Genomic DNA, 19,035 nt, shown 5'->3' with positions numbered 1-19,035 from the left:
GATGAGTCATGATTAACAACAGAAACTGAAGTAGACAGATGTAATGACAGAAACCTGTCTGAACATGCGGATACTGAGCTGGCAGAAGCTTGCACTTATTCATTTTGCATTGAACCTTCTGAAGAAGAAACATGGATCTACATGTCCTCAAGTACTGAGCGTCACAACTTATGGTAAAGCAGTAGGGACTCCCTGGCCTCTCAAAAATCTGGATCTCTGTATCTTATGTTGATACTTAATTTCCTAGAATAGGTTTTCTTTTTTAGAACACACTTTGATTTGTTGAAACTCTTTTAATACACCTCTGTGCTTCTGTTTCTGTAATTCAAAAGAAGAACTTTCTCAACTCTCTACCCTGTTGGGCTTCTCCAAGCTTGTCTTTGAGTGTGCATGAGTCCTCCGCTTTATCTGAACCCAACTGTAGGTTGGGTCACCAAGCTGCAGCTCCGCTGCACAACTGCAAAACAGTCCAGTATCATTCCTAAACAGATGCTCTTATAATTCATGAATTCACCAGGGTTTGGTTACAACAGACTTCCTCTTGCGTACAAGTAGAAAGAAACCACACACAGGTTTTGATTCTAACAATTACACAACACAAACTGTCATCATGCTGAATGTGCCATTGACCTGAGAGGTTTACATATTTGCTGACAGCATCTCCTTGCATCTCCGCATGTCTGTCCTGTGAAGCATTGTTGCTGTATGGACTGTAAAGCATCCTCAGGCAGGGAAATTGTGACTTTGGTTTAGTAAGAAGTAACTTATTCAGCATGATTCCAGGTCAACCTAGGTATCATTTGTGTAGATGTAGTTTGGTTAAAATGATATTGAATTGCTGAGATCTGGGAAGACGGTGACATTCCAACTAAGTCTGACAAGGAATCAAACACAAGCAGTCAGATGACCAGACAGGTTGTCAGATCATGTGACTGCTCTTGTTTATTAACCCACCCGGCTCCTTGTAGTCATATCACAGTGTCCCCTCACCTCCAACATAATTTTGGTGATAACAGTGTTAGCTGTGTAATCCAAATTTTTAGAAAGCAGAATGATCCTTTAATGAAATGTATCAATGCAAAATGTCACATGAAGAGAGAAGAGCTGGTGTCTGGCTGTAACAATTAGTTGATAAATGTGTTAATGTAAATTAATCTGCAGCTACTTTGGCAATCAATTATTTAAATCATTTTGTAGTGTGACTTACTGTGTTTCTTCATCTTCATCTCTAAAGTGAATGTTGTTGGCTTTCAAAGTGTTGGTGAGAAAGACAAGATGATGACATCACTGGGTTTTCAGGGTTCATTTTGAAGTTTTGTTTTATAGACCCCAAATGAATAAATGATGAAAATGATTGTTAGTTGCAGCCTTGTCACATGTATTGTGTTACAAAGAGTGGTGAGGGAGTACATTTCATAATTAAAAATGTTCTATAGGAGTTTGTGAAAGTCACAGTGGACTTCGGTTTCAAGTAACAGCACCAACTTAAAGGATCTGTTTGATTCAGCAGATTGTAAGAAGCCAGACAAGGCTGGTTTGCAAACTATAGACCCCCCTTCTACCCCCATTCTGACCGCCAAAGTGGACCAGTCCTGTCAGCTTTCATTGTTAGCCCAGGAGACTGAGCATACCCCAACGATAACAACGGGGGATCAAAGAAACAAAAACAAATTCCTACCTTCTCTCATTCACAAAGTCCCGATGTGTGACTCTCTGGTTGGCAGTGAAGGGTTCTCCGTTCCAAAAACTGTCTGCTTTCTAAACTCCTCTTTCTGCACCATTTGTCCGACCCAACAGTGATGGCCCTTCACTCTCTCTCTCAGCCTCTCTTTCCCTCTCTGACCGCCTCTCTCCCTCTCTCCTCAGTTCTCCCTGATGTCAGGGGGAGTGTGAGGAGTGGAGAAAGGGTGAGAGACAAAAAGAGAGAGAGGGAGGGGGATGTTGGTGGCTAAAAGCAGCTCTGGGATCCATTCACATGCAAATGACCCAAGGAGCTTCCACTAATCTCTAAGAGGACAAGGACTACGCCTCCCCTCTTCTCCCTCCCAACTCCAACTCCACCTCCTCCTCCCCCGTCAGAATCATTTACCCAACAGTGCCTGAGCTGAAGCTGCAGCAACATTCTGCAAGTGGACAGGACTCAGTCATGGAGGTGGAGGGCTGCAGTCACCACACTGCACACACACTCCATGTGGCTCAACATTTTCACTTTCTCTACCCTCAATACTTAAATCACTTCTCTTTCTCTGTGTGTGTCTCTACACTTTCAAAAGTCCATTTCCGAACAAGTTCATCTGGCCCAATTTCAGTTATTATTCAGCACCCACAGTAGTGAGTGATTTCATGGTTTTGCTTCTTAGACAACATCCTACCATCTGACTGGTGGAGGTTGTTGGGACCATAGACTGTAAAACATGGATGTGGTCTGCATGACATCAACCACAGGCTTCTGAAGAGCCATGGGATGCTCAGTGTGCTGGCTCTGGCTGCGTCGCCTCCTGGCTGATCCAGAAATGGGCAAAGAAGTGGAGTGTGGGTGGAGCTGAGGTTTGTGGCCACATTCTTAATTCTGCATAACTTTAAGCCTTAATATAATGTGAACAGATGAGTTGTATATCTGTAAACATGTTTATTTCTGCTGTGAAGTTGGACATTTGAACATGGAGACTTCTGGAGACAGCCTCAGGTGGACGACAAGAGGAACTGCAGCTTTTGGCACTTCATGTATTGGCTTCACTTTATAGCCAGGGAGGTTACTGCTGGGTTTGGAATTGGATGCAGCCTGATGAAGACCTAAGGACAATCCTCAGTGTTCCAGCAAATCAATTTCAGTTTGTATTTTGATTAGCATACTAAATAATATGTTATAATATTTTCTTTAAAACATGATGAATTGAATAGATATATTCTCTATATTTACTTTTCTTATAGGATTTCTGTTATGATGGAAAGCACAGAAGCTGAATTTGCTATTTGATTGATATGAAGCTGATATGAAGAATATATATATGTTTAGTATGAATTGTATGAAGATGATTTCATTATGATATTAATATAATTATATCAATTATAATTATGCAATATCATAGTTGTAGTCAAATATCCTTTGATGTTTTCTCCATGACAGCACTGCAGCCAGTGTTTTGTGTTTGGTTAGGTCTATCAGTCATAATTGAATCGTATCAGAATGACTGCTTATATGATGAATGAACTTATAGAATACAGAAGTATAGACTTAAAACCTTTAGTTGAAGCAACAATCTGCAAGTGGACAGGATGCACTCATTAATCTATGACCATTTCTTTAATCAGCATCTTAACCCTACACCTCTTTAGGTAAACGTCCTGATCTGATCTCACAGGTGGTGAGCAGTAGTGCGAGAAAAACATTATAGTCAGGTCATGTGACATGTTTTTTTTTTGCATCAGTCTGAGCCTGTGCCTGAGCAGAGGTTACACATGGCTATTGTGTGGTTTCTGGTGTGAGATTGAGGTTATTTTATTCTGACTGCCGCTACAAGAACCACCGTTACGCAAAGCAACCTTGTGCAACTTCTCTATCTGAAAATAACTGAATTGAAAATCCAAAAATGATTTCTAAACAGTTAAATAGCATCTCTAGTGTTTAATGGTTTAGGGCACTAGATCACACAGTACCAACAATTTCACTGATTCTGGTGAAACTGGATCATATTTTATGGAGGAAATGTTTTCTGGTTTTCCCTCTGATGTCCTCTGGCTGCTCCGCCTCAACTCTCTGTGATTTACAGAGTTTATGATGGACAGTGAAGTTAATGTTAAGTCAGTTTGCCAGCCTGGCTGTCTGGACTGTGAAGCACTGGGGGAGTGTTAGTTTGTGCCACGGTTGGACACTGGAAAGAAAGAAAGAGCACCAGATCCAGGTGAGGGGAGCACAGCAGAGGCATGGAAGAGATGAAGAGACTGAAGAGGACGTTGACGGAGGAAACTAAGTAGAAAAAAGGAGAAAGTGAGCAAGCAAGAAGCCGCCGGACAAGAGTAAATGTGGGACTGACTTTTAGTGGTTGGTGAGAGCTTGGTGAAATAAAAGGCTGAAAGACAGACGCCGAGCTGGGCTGACTGCTGCTGGACTAGGCAGTGAGATCAGCTGCTGCTGGGTCTGCTGCTGGTGACAGAAGTAGTAATGTCGTGTAGTAAGTCAAGAACTGTGTATCATCCGTGTAACAATGGTAAGGAATATTAAGAACAGTAACAGTTGTAGAAGAAGTAAATTGATTTCCTGATAGATTTACAGTTTCTGTTCATCACTAACAGAGCTGTTTGTTCCTCTGCACATCTCTATGTATGTGTCACACTGTTGATCCTGTTTGTGAAACATCCCATAACCTCTATGGCATGTTTTAAAACCAGACCACTTCCTTATAGTGGTACCCAAACAAAACTAGAGCAAATGAGGCAATGCTGATGTGCACATTCATTTTTGTGACACTTCAAGTGTCCATCTATTTACTTGGACTTTAAAAAGTCAGAAAAAACAGACAAAGGAAGGGGCAGAGATAGACAGAGAGAGGAGAGACATGTCAAAAAGATGTGGCAAAGATGTGACGTGGAAGAGAAAAAAAGCAGGAAGTGTGAGTGTATTATGAAAATGATTTCCGGGATTTCACATCAGTTTCTGCAAAACTATCCAACAGTCACTTTCACACTCATAAAAGTGTCTTCAGTTCACAGAGTACACAGCTTGATGTCTGTTAAACATCACAGTTCTAGTCATTAAAAATGACTTGATGTCATTTCTTAATAAAGTCTGTGCCCCGGCTGTCTGCATCTATCACCTCCACTCACAGATAACATTTTCAGATAATTTCACAACTCCTCTACAACAAATGTTTCATCTGATTACTCAGAATTAGGTGTTAGGATGGCTACAGACTACAACACACGTTCTGTTCACAATTTGACTGACTGTGTTGTAAGTGTGTGAACGTGAGTGGCGTATCTCCATTACAAAATACAAAATACATTGGTGACCTCTATGGAAATTCCCTTAAGATGAAAAATAATTGTGCAATAAAGCGTCTGCCAGGAAGGCCTGTCGATTTCTTTCTCTCCTGCAAGTTCTTCAGAATATGAGCATGGATCTTGGAGGTGATTCATGGTTGATCTTGGAAACAGATACAAAGAAGTCCAGGCTATACTACCAAGTAAACCTTGAGCTGAGAAGTTTTTATCACAGTATAAATATGCAAAATTTTCATTTTATTTGCCAACATTAGACTCATTCATGACATTTGTGTAATCAGGCACTCCTCTTCTAAACCCTCATTTTGTCTTCTGGAAGTTTTCATGGCATTTGTATTCTATTGGTTTGTTGGCGTTTTGTTGAATTGTGTGTTTTAGTATACACTCTACTGTATATACAGCATATGTGAGCTATGGCCTATGAAAAAATGATTGAATAAAATAATAATAATAAAATAATCCTGATTGGACTCACGCAGACTAACCAAGACACCACTTTTCTTTTTACCTCCTTGAATGTCTTGTGTTTGTGAGCTGCCATCTATCAGGTTATCATAACATCCCTTTCTCTTCCAACTGTCACGCAGAAGTCAAAGTGCTGATGAAAGTAACAGGAAGCTCAGCTTAATGTAAGAGACACACTCTGCATCTCTCAAATGTGACTTTAGAAGGACATGACTAATTATATTCTATATTTTTATTCTCTTATTGTCAAAAAGACCCAAAGCAACGATGAACTGATCCTCCTCAGATGTGATATGTTTGTATCCAAGCCAGATCAATCTTCCTCTGACCACAGAGCTCCATTATTGTCCGATAACACAGCAATGATCAATAAAATAATGTGACATGTTCCTTCATATTTTACTGTTTGCTGTCATATTATGAGCTTGTCAATCATCTGAATAGCACTCACTCAAAATGTAACTGACTGATTGGCTGAAGTGTTGATTAATGAATCCACTGTTGAAAATAGTCCAAAACAATGTGTAACAATTTGTAACAATGTGCTACTTTCTTCTGGTTGCATAACATCTGATGAAAACTCCAGTGAAGTGTTTTTAGGAAGTTTAACTATATGTTGTGAACATGTTTTCTACACAGTAACAGTAGAGTACATTTACGGTATTACAGCCCAAAATACTAAGTAATAAACTGTTCAGAAAACAACAAAACAATCAAGTTCATGTACCAATCAAGTACCATGCTACAGTTATTAAACCATAATTAATATGTTCACATTCATCTTAATTATGATAAGCAAGTCCTTTCTGTCTCACATTTATTACCCCTATTTCCAATAACCATTTCATTTCTCGTTGTTATAATAGTTAACATGTTATGAATACACTCAGCTCTCTGTTCCCTGTGCTAAGATACCAAACACACTCACAACTGACAAGCATGCAAACTAGTTTTCACACGTTCAGATCTGAAATGCCAACCCTGAAAAACACAAGTGTCCTGACAGCAACACAAGAAGAACCATCGTCATGAACCCGGAGCACTGCGACCCAGTTTAAAGTGTTCAAACAGGAAGGAGAGAGCTGTTCTTTACCTGATGTGGAGGCACAGCAGTCAGCAGTGACACACACACATGTCCAACTGGGCAGGATGTCATATCACTGCCTGTGTGTGTGGAGGGGTGTGGCACAGTGTGTGTGTGTGTGTGTGTGTGTGTCAGAGGATGATGCATTTCCTGGCATGTGGGGGAAACTGTTTCCTGGTTAGATCTTCTGCTGGCTGTATTACTCAACAACAACACGCTGTTAAATGACACAAATGTGACATGTTCCGTATATAACCATGTGTTTTTATGCAGTCAGGTGTCAACACAAAGACTGGGCAAAATTGTTAGAAATACAAGAGCATTATTCGCCAATAGAACTAACTGAAAACACACCATCTGATTTGTATATTATTAAGTGATCCCTATTTCCACAACAGCACACACAGAACAACATGATCCAGTCCAGGTTTGGTCTGAAGAAGAAAATAAAAAAAAATCTGAGGGTGTGTGAGAACCTTTCAAAGTTACAGTTGTTCAGTACAGAATTGCCTCACACTGTGTTCCTGAAAACACTGTGTGAAGTAAAGTGAAGCCAAAGTAGAAGTGCCAAAAACAGCAGTTCCTCTAACGTCCACTTGAGGCTGGCTCCAAAAGTGAGTCAGTCTCCATAAGTCCCCATGTTGAAATGTCCAACTTCACAGCAGAAATAAACATGTTTACAGCCTGGTACAAAAAACTGTTTTGGTCTCTGTAGCTAATTTCCCTGTTCATAACAACTGTACTGAGTGTGAATTTATATACAACTCACCTGTTCACATTATATTAAGGCTTAAAGTTATGTAGAATTAAGAGTGTGGAGGCTTTAATTGACAGATGAGTGCCATCACAGGTGGCTTGTTTAAGCAACCAGCTCAACCCATGCACCAGTTCTTTGCCCATTTTTAGATCAGCCTGAAGCCAGCACACTGAGCTTCACAATAACTTTTCAGAAACCTGTGGGTGAGGTGAAGCAGACTACATTAAGGTTTGATACAGTCTTTAGGTATTGCACACTAAAACAATTTGCTTAATGAATTTATTTGTCCTCTTCCAATGACTAGCCTCAGATGGAGTTCAGTTTTTTTTCCTTTTTCTTTTTACCTTAAGTGACACTGAGAGGTGACAGCATTCCTACATCACCCACATTATTCAATTCTCAGACACTTTACATTCCAAGCCCACATCTTCATCCCACACTACAGAAGTATAGCTGCTGTATGAACTGCATGGGCATGGAACTATTTTCTAACCTAGGATCCTAGAAGGATTCTATAGTAGAAGAGTTAACAACTCTCTCAACTTTTATTTGTCATTAATATTTGTATTTCTTTGCTTGTATGTTTCACTTTGATTCCCATGATTAATTTCAGTCAAGTGAAATTTGAATGGGTTTCTAAGAAACTGAAAAGCAAATCCTTCATGAGTAGGACTCAAGTCAGTGGTTGTGTGTTTTTGTGAGTCTGCTCCCACCATCTCCTGACCAAAGGAAGATTGTGAATCAAACTAAAATCTTTGGTCTAACATTTTTAAAAGAACTTGAGATACTTAGTGAAACTGACATTTCCAATATCCCAGATACCCAGAGATACACATAACATCAATGTATCGTATTACTGCACTTTATCACGTACTAAGGTGTATTAGTTCATCAGTGGAAAGGAGCAGAGTGGGGAAGAGAGGCACAGTCAGACAGTGGTACTTTGACAAAGTTCTGACTTTCTATGTGTTTTGGACAGTACAGAAAGGAGATAAATGTCTCATACTGTGTTTACTACAGAGTACACACAACATGGCGGCAGTGATATGCAGCAACTGATGCAGAGGCCCTACTTTTCATTTTTTAGATGAAATGTGGCACACAGAACAGAAATGGACATGCACATTGGTGTGGCAAAATGGCTCATTAGGTCCCCCTAAACAGAATCTCCTGCAGAGGACTTTTGCAACCATCACTGCTTGTCACTACAAGAGAAAAGAGCCATAAGAATTTCAAACAGAACAGATTATCATAAATGAACACAAAATAAAATGCTCCCAGTTTTTAAAAAGAACAATGAATGTGACAATAAACCAGATTAGATCTGATTGGCTGTGCCTGTGGTATTTAACAAACTTTTTGAAGTGCCATTGTTACTTTAATTTTGATAACTGAACTGATCGATTGAACAAGAAGCTCCGATAGAAGAGAGAAGAGCAGGGACAAAGGTCAGATCATCATTGATACAACTTTGTTATATACAGTATATTATAAAATGATCATCACTCATGTAATAATGTCTGAGGAGTTTAAAACGTTCTAAAAATAAAAGAATCAGCAGATTGCAGCAGCAGTGGCAGTACATTTATGAAGTTAAAATAACTCTGATTTACATCGAATCATTATTCTAGCAGTTATTTCAAAGTTCAGGGTTCAATCCCAGACTGAAATGATTTTAAGAGGAGATATTTTGAAGTGAATAATGCATTATGTTTGAAGCACATCATATGTTCCGTCTCTTAAAATTTAGCGTAGCATAAAATTGAAACACTTTCACTAAATCCTAAACTAATAGTCTATGCCAAAGTGCATTTTGTAATGAAAAGACGTTGTACATGATTTCATTTAAAAAAATCTGTTTGGATCCAACCTTTTGGCGTCACAAGCTCTACTGCTTTCTAAAGTAGGGTTTGATTTGTTAAATAAACAGGTCATAATAAAGACATATATGGCAATACTAAAGGTTGATATCCAAGTTTTTGTTCTACTTGGACTGTGAGGTTTATGTTGCATGTTAATAAGTGTGTGTGTGTGTGTCATCTTAAATTCTTAAATCTGCTCTGAGAGTGGGAGAAAACTGTACAATGAATAAATCAAACTTTAAAGTGAGTCACACCAATGACCACTGGGTTTCTGTAGCGCCACCTTTGGGCAAAATTTGCACCAATTTTGCAGGAATGGATGGTGTGTGTGTGTTTGTGTGTGTGTATGTGTGCCACTAATAATGTCAGAAGAAATGATTAAAGTAAAATGTAATATTAAGCTTCTGTTAAAATGAGCGGTGGGGGTGTTTATTTAGTGAAGTGATTGCTTTAATCAATATCTAATAACTACATTTATCATGAGACATGCTGTGTCAGGAGCTGTTTGATTCAGCTGAGCAGGTGATTGATTGATCAGTCACATTGTATGTTCAGCTTAATGTGTCACAGTCAGGTGACCCATGGCGGTTCAGTTTGATGGTAACCGGCTGGCAACGTTCACCCAACACAGTCTGCATGGAGTAGAATTCAGTTTACAGTTACAGACTTGAAGCAGCTGGGCTCATATGTGAATGTCAGTGTGTCTGTGCTGCTTGTCAATTAAAGAGGTTCAAGAGCTCAAAATAATTTCTTCTGGTGTTAGTGCAGTACTGAACAGCATGTTCTCTAGTTTATTAATGAACAGGTCATAATTATAAGACTAGAAATATCTTATATTATTGTCACTGTGGAAAGAGCTTCTGTTCTGCACGACCATGTTGAATTTCACAAGGATTCAGTGCTTCCCCCAAGTGGTGAGAAAGTACACCTACACAATCACTCTCTGTCCTCCACCACACACACACACACACACACACACACACACACACACACAGTGAGAGGTGAAGAGTGTGAGGTATTTATCTTGACTTTCTGTAAACGCTCTGTGAAGCAAAACCAAACTATCTCACACATCAACAATGAAAACACGGGCAGATAAGAATCTTCTCTTACAGGAATGTGCAGTCCAATCAGGCCTCACTCTAAATGTTTTCTCGATGGTTTACTCAAAGGGAGAAGATTTGTTTGTCTTTTTTAGGAGCAGATTTATGAGAATATGTGTGAAGAATGTGCATAAGCTGGTATACTTGTGTTGACAACACAAATGTTTTATCTAAAGGACACGGACAAACATAACACCATCACCAGATGATCATATTCAGCCTGAATGCGATGTCAGTCAGTGTGTCTGTACAGCACATGGTTCTGATGATTTAGGTGACCTGGCCTTTCTTCTGACACCAAAATCACAGACACCATGTGCTGAGGAATGTTGAAAAATGTTTGGCTCCATTTACATGAAATGCTGTGCGTGTTCATGGTTCAGCTTGAATAGCAGTAGCAGTGGCATACGATGAGGTCCAGGTCCACAGTCGATTGTCATAAGGTATATGCCATAGTGTCTTTCTCTGGTTCTAACAGAGCTCTCTCGGTCAGTACGGTACGGTCATTGAGGTTGAGCTTCCTTAGACACTCAAATTAAAGCTGCTTACCCACACACTAAATCATGTGCATTAGTGTCTCCATAGCCACACTTGTCAGGCTCTAGCAACATCTTAAAAAACATTCTACATGGCTTAAAATTCTTAGAATAAATAATAATAGTTGCCCCTGTTGGAAGCTGGAGGTGTCCTGTTTTATAATGGGGGTCTATGTGAATTCTGTGGGATTTTGTGATTGCAGTAGCGTGGTTGGCAGTGTTTAAACACACTTCATTCAATAATGAATTCTTTCATTCAATGCATAAGTGTCTGACTGTGTCGTGTCTTCTATACAATAATAGAAACCACAATAAAAATGTGACAGAACACAAAGACACAGAGGGAACAAGGGACATCAGGTCACAATGTGCAGTTGCTTTTGTTTTGTTTTGGGTAGTCTTGGGTTCACCCTATCAGACCCAGACCTCATGACACATGACTCAGTGTGTCCCTTCAAAGATTTACTTGTGATATTTTCTACTGTTATAGTAACATAATTAGGCTAATGAAATGACTAATGCAGGCATTATGTTGCTCTTAAATTAAATTGGATACCCTGTAGCTCTGCAAAAAGCTGTCAAGATTCCTCTTCACCTGGCTTTTAGACAGACATAATCATTTTATTAGCATTCAAACATAGACCCTTACACTTGTCTATACAAGTTCACAACAAATATGTGTAAGAATGTCTGAGGTGTGCATTTGCAATCAAAACCGACACGTCAACACTGTGTCTTGTTTACAGGCATAGTGTAACAACCACCATCACATTAATATCAAGACTGGAGACAGATCTGGCATTCTGAGGCATATCCCAGCATGCTTTGGGCTAATTGATGGAAAATACTCACAAGTCCAGTGCAGGGATAAACAAAGCTACGGTCAAACCTGTAGGTCATATGACCAAATAAAACCTTTGCTATACATATTGTACTACACAAAACAGCTGTCAGAACAAGAAGAACATTTCCAGATCTTGGCAAAAACAGTCCTAAACCTGGTCAAAGCAGATGGCTGTCCACCATGAGCCAGGTTCCGCTTCATGTTTCTGCCTCTAAAGGGAAACTTTTCCTTTCCACTATTATGACTTGGTTTCACCATCAGTCTCTGTTGGGTGCTGCTTCAGTCCCTCATCCTTAGAGTAAAAAGAAATGTGAAATCTGACTGGACCATGACAGGACAACAAGATGTGTATGATGGTAGTCTGAACATTTTGTTTCCCCTTGTGTTTGTGTGCGTGTGGGAGTGCTACCATGTGCTCTGTGTGTATTTTGTAGGATTTTTCTTGTAATGTGTAAAGGAGGACACGAGGATGTTGTTGGACAAACTAAAAGACTGAGGACAGAAAGTAATGAGCAATCCTCGTTTCTCTTCCTTTCTTTCTTTTTCACAAACACATGAAATGTCAGAGGTAAGATGAGTTAAAGTTAATCATTACCTGCATCTACAACAGCAGCAGTGGGGTCAAAGAGGGACAGCGTTGGACAGATTGTCAGGTGAATGACAATGTGCACAGTACACATGGAAACCACTGAAGCATATATTTAAAAGATTATCCTATGACGTGCAGTTCTCCAGTAGCTTGATTTTCTTGAATCAGTTGATTCTATAAAAACATCAAGACATAGACTAGGTGGTGGTACTAGAGGAAAGGTCAGTGAGTAATGAAAAAAACATTCATCCTAATAGGTACAGTAGTTGGTGATAGATGAAAGGTCAGAGTGCCACCAAAAATATTACAAAGCTTGCTATTATATCATACAGATTTTTTCAGTCACTTTATATGACGAGGAGTGTCGTGACACTGCTTTAAGAGCAATGGTTATTTTTAGCTATAGTAGCATGACTCTATGTCAGTCGGCTGGTTGGCCACCAATTTGGTCCAATTTACATTTTACAACTACATTTGGTCATTTAGCTGACTTTATGCTGGCTTTATCCAAAGCGACTCACAAAAAAGGGAAACAATCCTAACAACTGTTGGATGCATTGCCATGTGGAATGACTCCGACTTCTCTTTTAGTCCCACAAGGCAGTGCTGTACAATAGTCAAGACAACCATAACCAAGACCAAGTCAAGACCAAGACTTTGAGGGTTCGAGACAAGTCAAGACCAAGAGGACATAAATATTTTCCATTCATAATGAAACTGTGGCGGGACAAATTAGACATTACTAGATGATAAATGGGAAAATCTACGGTGGTTGTGGTTGATATGGTCGATTCGAGACCTTAAAAAAAACTTGAGTACTACTACACTCCCACCATAAAGTGTTGCATGAAATATCTTGCAAAGAGGTGTAGAAAACACATTACATACTTGGTACACACATTGTAACATCTATAATAAATGAATTGAGGTGATCTCTTAATGCCTTTGTTCTGGCAGTTTGAAATTTTGTCTTTCCACCTGTTTCCTTCTGCTTTGCTGTTATTCATGTTATCCCACCCAAGTGTAACATCAATCAACGTGGCTGTCCTAATAAATCAAAAGGCTGAACAGGAAGTGCTCTTCCTAAGTTGGCAGAAAAGCAGAATGTAAAGGTTCAGGAGCATTAAGGGCAGGGCTGTGAGGGTCAGGGAGTTGATGTGGATGTCGGAAAGCACACACTGCAAACAAAGAGACACACCCAGGACTGTGCTGATACAGAGGATTATGTACACATGGAGCTGTACCCTACTTCTGACCCACAAACACACGCAAACACATCCACACAACAAAATTCAAATGTCTTATCTTGGGTATTTCCTAACAATCAAGAGGTTTATGACCTGTTGATTCTGGGAGGAACACAGGTAACCACTTTTCCATATATTGTCTATTATTTACAGTTTCTCTCTTTCCTTTGTATCAGTGTGATGAATGAAGCTGTCGCTGCTCTACATTTGTTTGCTGTTTGCTTAATGAACTGGATTGTCTGCACAGGAAACCAAAGAGCAGAGGACGACCACAAAGACAAACGCACACATGCCCACGATGGCATACCAGAGTGTAATCAACTACTCATATTCCAAGCATTATAATTGGTACTACTTCAAGTATACTCTTGTCTTCACTAAGACATATATACTTACTACTGCAATTTACTGTCCAGATCAATCAGACAATATTCTGTAACAATATGTGATCAGAAAATCTGATTAATGCTGAACTAATCAATGGTGCACATGCTATTTGTTAACTATGAGAGCTTGATGTCTGTGCATAGATGCAGAGTGGTGGCATGCAACTGACTTCCTTCCTGTCAAAATAGTGTCAAAGCTAACAAACATGGAGATTTATTCAGAATCTATCAGGTATAGACTGCAGATACTCTGGAGTCAGTTTTTGAGTCAGGCAAGAACAGGAAAGGTAAACGTTGTTTTTAGTCTAGCAGTTATTGATCACTTGTGGCTTCTAGGAGTGGTTAGAAGGAGTGAGGAGTGTGCAGTCAGTATAAAACAATGCAGTGAAAAGCCAACCACCACAAAGATTTCCAGACATGCTTGATTAAATTTAGACTTCCCTGCATATTTAGTTTCCAGTAATCAGCTCATCAAGGCGAGGAAGAAAGGATGGACTGTTCCAGTTGGCTTACAGTTATTTGATATTTTGTGTACCTTTGGATGCTTTGCACAGTCCATCAGTTCTGGAAGAAATGTCCAGTTTCAATGGAAATGGGAAAAAAAGGTGGTTCTTGATTTAGATGCACAGATATTCTGACTTTTAATCCCTAATATAAGGCCTCATTCCAAGCACTGAATCCTACACCTCCCACAACTCGATAGCATCCGCCAGTAGACCGCCCCTACTCCTTAAAGCTTGTTTACATGGGCTGCATAGTGAAAGCAGCACCTTAGAATGCCAGCAGCCATGATGCCTCTGATCTGTTCTGACTGCAGGCCACGTTTCTGAAGGGTTAACTCAGCTGGATGTCAGAGCGGAGCCAGTTTGTCCTGTAAATGTATCCGTACAGTTTGAACTCACAAGCAACCATTATTAAAGCAAATGGATGTCTCACAAACACGTGTCTGTGCCCCAACCCCCATTAGACACACACACACACACACACACACACACACACACACACACATTAAAGAGAATGAACACACTCAACTTACACAGACATAGACAGGGGGTCTATTAAAGATGAGTCAGACTCAGAGTGGTACTTGAAGCTTTACAGTTTCCTGTTGATGTGAAGTTAAGTAAAGTACTGTGTGGCCCTGGGCCCACAACAAAACCTTACATCAAAACACACTTGCGCACACACACACACACACACACTGCTCAGCAGCTGGATAATCTCCAAATATTTAACAATTAGGATCACAGGAAGTACTCAGGACATAACTCAATCCTTTCAATTTATTTCCCTAACTGAAAATGTTACAAAGTTTACAATCTCCACCTGGACCTGGAGAGAAAAACATGTATGTTCATCTTAAATTCTTAAATCTGCTCTGAGAGTGGGAGAAAACTGTACAATGAATAAATCAAACTTTAAAGTGAGTCACACCAATGACCACTGGGTTTCTGTAGCGCCACCTTTGGGCAAAATTTGCACCAATTTTGCAGGAATGGATGATGTGTGTGTGTGTGTGTGTGTGTGTGTGTGAGAGTGTGTGTGTGTGTGTGTGTGTGTGTGTGTGTGTGTGTGTGTGTGTGTGTGTGTGTGTCTGTCACCAAACTGATTGCAAACATTAGGAGCTGGAGCTAATCCCTGCTGACATTGACCAAGAGGCCAGGTACACCCTGCACAAGTCGCCAGTTTATGACAGGGCTGACACACAGAGACAAACAACCATTCACACCTACGTGCAATTTAGAGTCACCAGTTAACCTGCATGTCTTTGGACTGTGGGAGGAAGTCAAGGTAACTGGTGAGAACCCACGCAGCCACAGAAAGCCAGCTGGCAGGTTTAGACCCAGAATGTTCTTGCTGTGATATCGATCACTGTATAAAAGCAAATTTTTCACATATACTATATTTCATGCTCCTTTGTAGAGAATTGTTGCTGTACCCATATCAGCTGTGCGTGCACATGATCATAAATCAGCAGCTGCTGAAGTTACCTGACAGGATTTCTGCAGAATAAATTTATATTTTAAAATCAAACTTGTCTTCTACCATTTACAGCCGCCGTTGTGTAACAAGTGCACTTGTGATCAGTGTCCGACCTGTACAGCTGCTCTGAACATGAACAGCCTGCAAAAACAGGCACTGCATGAAACAGATTTAAGCTTCTATTTACGATGTCTTAAAAGCAATTAGTCAGGGCTGGACAAGTTGTTGATGTTCCCTGCAGCCCATTAGGCGGGTGTCACTGATAGAATTACACTGAAAAGGATTATAAATCATCAGGCTTTCCACTCCACACTAAAACACACACTGTAGCTATGAAGAGGTGAAGACGTGTACGACAGAGCCAAGTTTACTTGCCAGCTGCTGACAGAACATTACTGCCCCTGTGGCACAAAAAGGAGGAATGTAATAACTCTGTCTCATCATTTCTTTAATCCTTTCACAAACTCTTCCCTTCCTCCCAGTTTCTTTTCCTCCGCGCTGTCTATCTTTCTTCCACGGCTGCCATCCTCTTTATCTCTCTGTCTGTCTTGCATTAGAGGGATTAGAAGTGAATGCTGGCCCCCTGAGGCCAAGGACCACATTACAAGGACCTGCCAATGCACATCATGGGAATGCCCTTGAGTGAATCTCATTGCAGAAGAGATAATCGTTAGGGATAATGGCAGCTATGTAGGTTAGGGTGGGGTGGGCATGAAAAAGGTCAAACAGGGTTTGAGGACTAGAACTGTTTGATTTGATGCTCCTTGTTTCCACAGTAAATTCGCTCTGTATCTGTAGTTATCGAAGTTCTAAGGATTACAGTTACAAATGTTTTACATGACCAACCAGAAGGTTTGTGACTTAACGTGAAGACTAAGACATTAATCAAGACATTCTGGGGCAGACATTTCTCCATATCAGACCACAGGAGAGGAGTAGAAGTAAGAGCAGGTCATGACAGCTGGCTGCTGTAAAACACAGAATGACCTGATATAGTTGCTTATGTCAGTGGACCAGCCAATCAGAAGCAAGGATTTACCCCCTTGATAACTTTTTCGTTCCCGAAGAACTCCTGCTGTCCTGAGAAAAAGTCTATTTCCAAATTCTGTTTTTATTCAGTCATGTGATGACACATCATCATGTGGTTGTCGCTTTGGTCTGAAACAAATGTTAGACAGTTTGTTCAGTTCACATGGTTATTTAGTTAATAATGTCTTATTTATGAACACTTTGGAGATCACACTAATACGAGATCATTTGTCAACATGGAAACCAGACTCATCGGGGGGAAAGTTTGCTGTTTGTAGAAGAAGTTCATCAGAAAACATGTGAAGGTTGGTGTAGCACCACAATGACAAGTGCAGACAGAGATGGAGCATGAAAAGAGACTGCATAGAAAATAATTTTCCTGAGGAATGCAAAACACATCCCATCAAAAGTGCTTTGAAGATAACAGTGTGAGAAATCAGCCCGTTTTAAAGTGACTCAAATTACTACTGTTAACCAGAAGAGTTCTGCAGCTCGTGTTAGGCAAGTCTTCAAGTGGAGAACTGTGAGTTTTATCTCTCACTTAGGTCCAAAGAAATCAGTTTGACAAGTTAAAATAGGAAATACCCAACAAAAACTGTCATGTTTTCAATTCATATTTAATGAAACCATAATTCAGCCCTGATAGCCCTGAGCTGCCTCACCTCTCTCAGCACACTGGATTGTTTCCACAGCTCTTGCTTTTGACTGGACAAGCCAAAGGGTAGCCATGTTGGGACAACGAAACAGATTGGAAACAAATCTGAGCCAAGCCCAGCTGCAGGCACTTCTTTACCACACACACACACACACACACACACACACACACACACACACACACACACACACACATACACACATACACACACACACACACACACACAGAGTGACCGGTCTGTACGTGCCTCAGAATAGAAATCCCCCCCCTTCCTTCACACATGGCTGCAGTGAGAGAGTGAGACACATCCCTGACAAGGCTTGTGTTTTCCTGACCTCTTAGTGTAGAACATTCCCTCCTGAAAGGCTGGAGCTACCACTGGGACATGTACTAACCAGCCTCTAACCACGCAAAAGGTAATACAACAAATATGCGTGTAACAAGAGATCCCTCAACAGTTTTTTGCCAAACAGCACTCATAAAACAAGAGAGGAAGGCAGACGAGGGAGAAGGATTTCCTCTCGACTCGCTGCTCTGTGTCAGCCTCCTCCTTCCTCTCTGCTGTCCCTCCAACAGAGCACTGCTTGTACACACTGTCACTACTTCAAAGAGTGGGATGGAAACACTCACCTTTGATTAAAAAGAAAGTGTGACACATTTACACAGGGAAGATATACAGCTGGTTAGCATATAAAACAGAACATCATGCACAATGTCATCCCGTATAGTGATTTATGTGTCTATTAAACTCGGGATTTCATACTGTGTTGTCAGTGTTGTCACTATGTCACAGAACAGAACTGATGGAGACAGGTTTGACATCGGGTGTCTTTGTCACAGACACTGTGATTAGATAATACATTAAAGAAATCAGCCAAGATTCCAGCCAAGGCTCTCACCAAGACACTCTCACCTGTCCAGTGGATGAGGTGGAAAAGTACTCCACCTCATCCACTGGACATGTGAGAGTGTTTTGGTGATTTATGTGCAGAGGAATGAGACAAATTATTAGAGTGGCCTGTGATGAAGTGATGACTTGTCCACGGCGTACTCCGCCTCTCTCTCTCCCAGTGTCAGCTGGGATAGACTCCAGCCCCACTATGACCCTGATGATAAGTTACAGAAAATGGATGGATGGATGGACGGATGGATGGATGGATGGATGGAGTTTTCCCTATCTGGCAAATTTCCCGGCACAAACCAACCGTCAACATATTCATATGAATAGATTTGACTGGCAGTCTGGCTCAAACTCACATCACTTCTTCTCTCTAATACATCATTAAAATGCTGCAGCATGATGGCTGTAACAGTGTGCACCATGAATACATGTCCCATGTCCAGAAACCTGCTAGATGTCCCAACCATGAACAGTCACACAGCTGGTTTGTAGACTGCATGTACATGATTCAAATACTATATTATAAGAATTTCTTTTCTTTTTTTTCACATATGGAGAATATGAGTGAAACTATTAAACACAGTTTACGCAAT

The 19,035-nt window shown here is 40.4% G+C and overlaps 1 protein-coding gene across 3 annotated transcripts in view; it reads right to left on the bottom strand.

The window, feature by feature from the left end:
- The window catches only part of septin12 (septin 12), a 59,603-nt gene that overhangs the window by 18,104 nt on the left and 22,464 nt on the right, over window positions 1–19,035 (bottom strand). Inside the window, exon 1 of one of the 3 annotated variants that reach the window (XM_010750256.3) lies at window positions 6,560–6,699. The exons of 1 other annotated variant lie outside the window; for it this stretch is intronic. Coding sequence is in view for 1 of the 2 variants with exons in the window: in XM_010750255.3 (XP_010748557.1) it covers window positions 1,679–1,688 (10 nt within the window). In the remaining variant the exon portion in view is untranslated. Of the gene's footprint in view, window positions 1–1,678; window positions 1,868–6,559; window positions 6,700–19,035 lie in introns of those variants that run through there. One more of the 3 variants, XM_010750255.3, reaches the window with a different exon arrangement.

Source organism: Larimichthys crocea, chromosome XV (genome assembly GCF_000972845.2).
Source record: "Larimichthys crocea isolate SSNF chromosome XV, L_crocea_2.0, whole genome shotgun sequence".
NCBI lineage: Eukaryota > Metazoa > Chordata > Actinopteri > Sciaenidae > Larimichthys > Larimichthys crocea.
The sequence above is the reverse complement of the archived record's forward strand: the minus strand, read 5'-3'. Positions and strand labels throughout refer to the sequence as shown.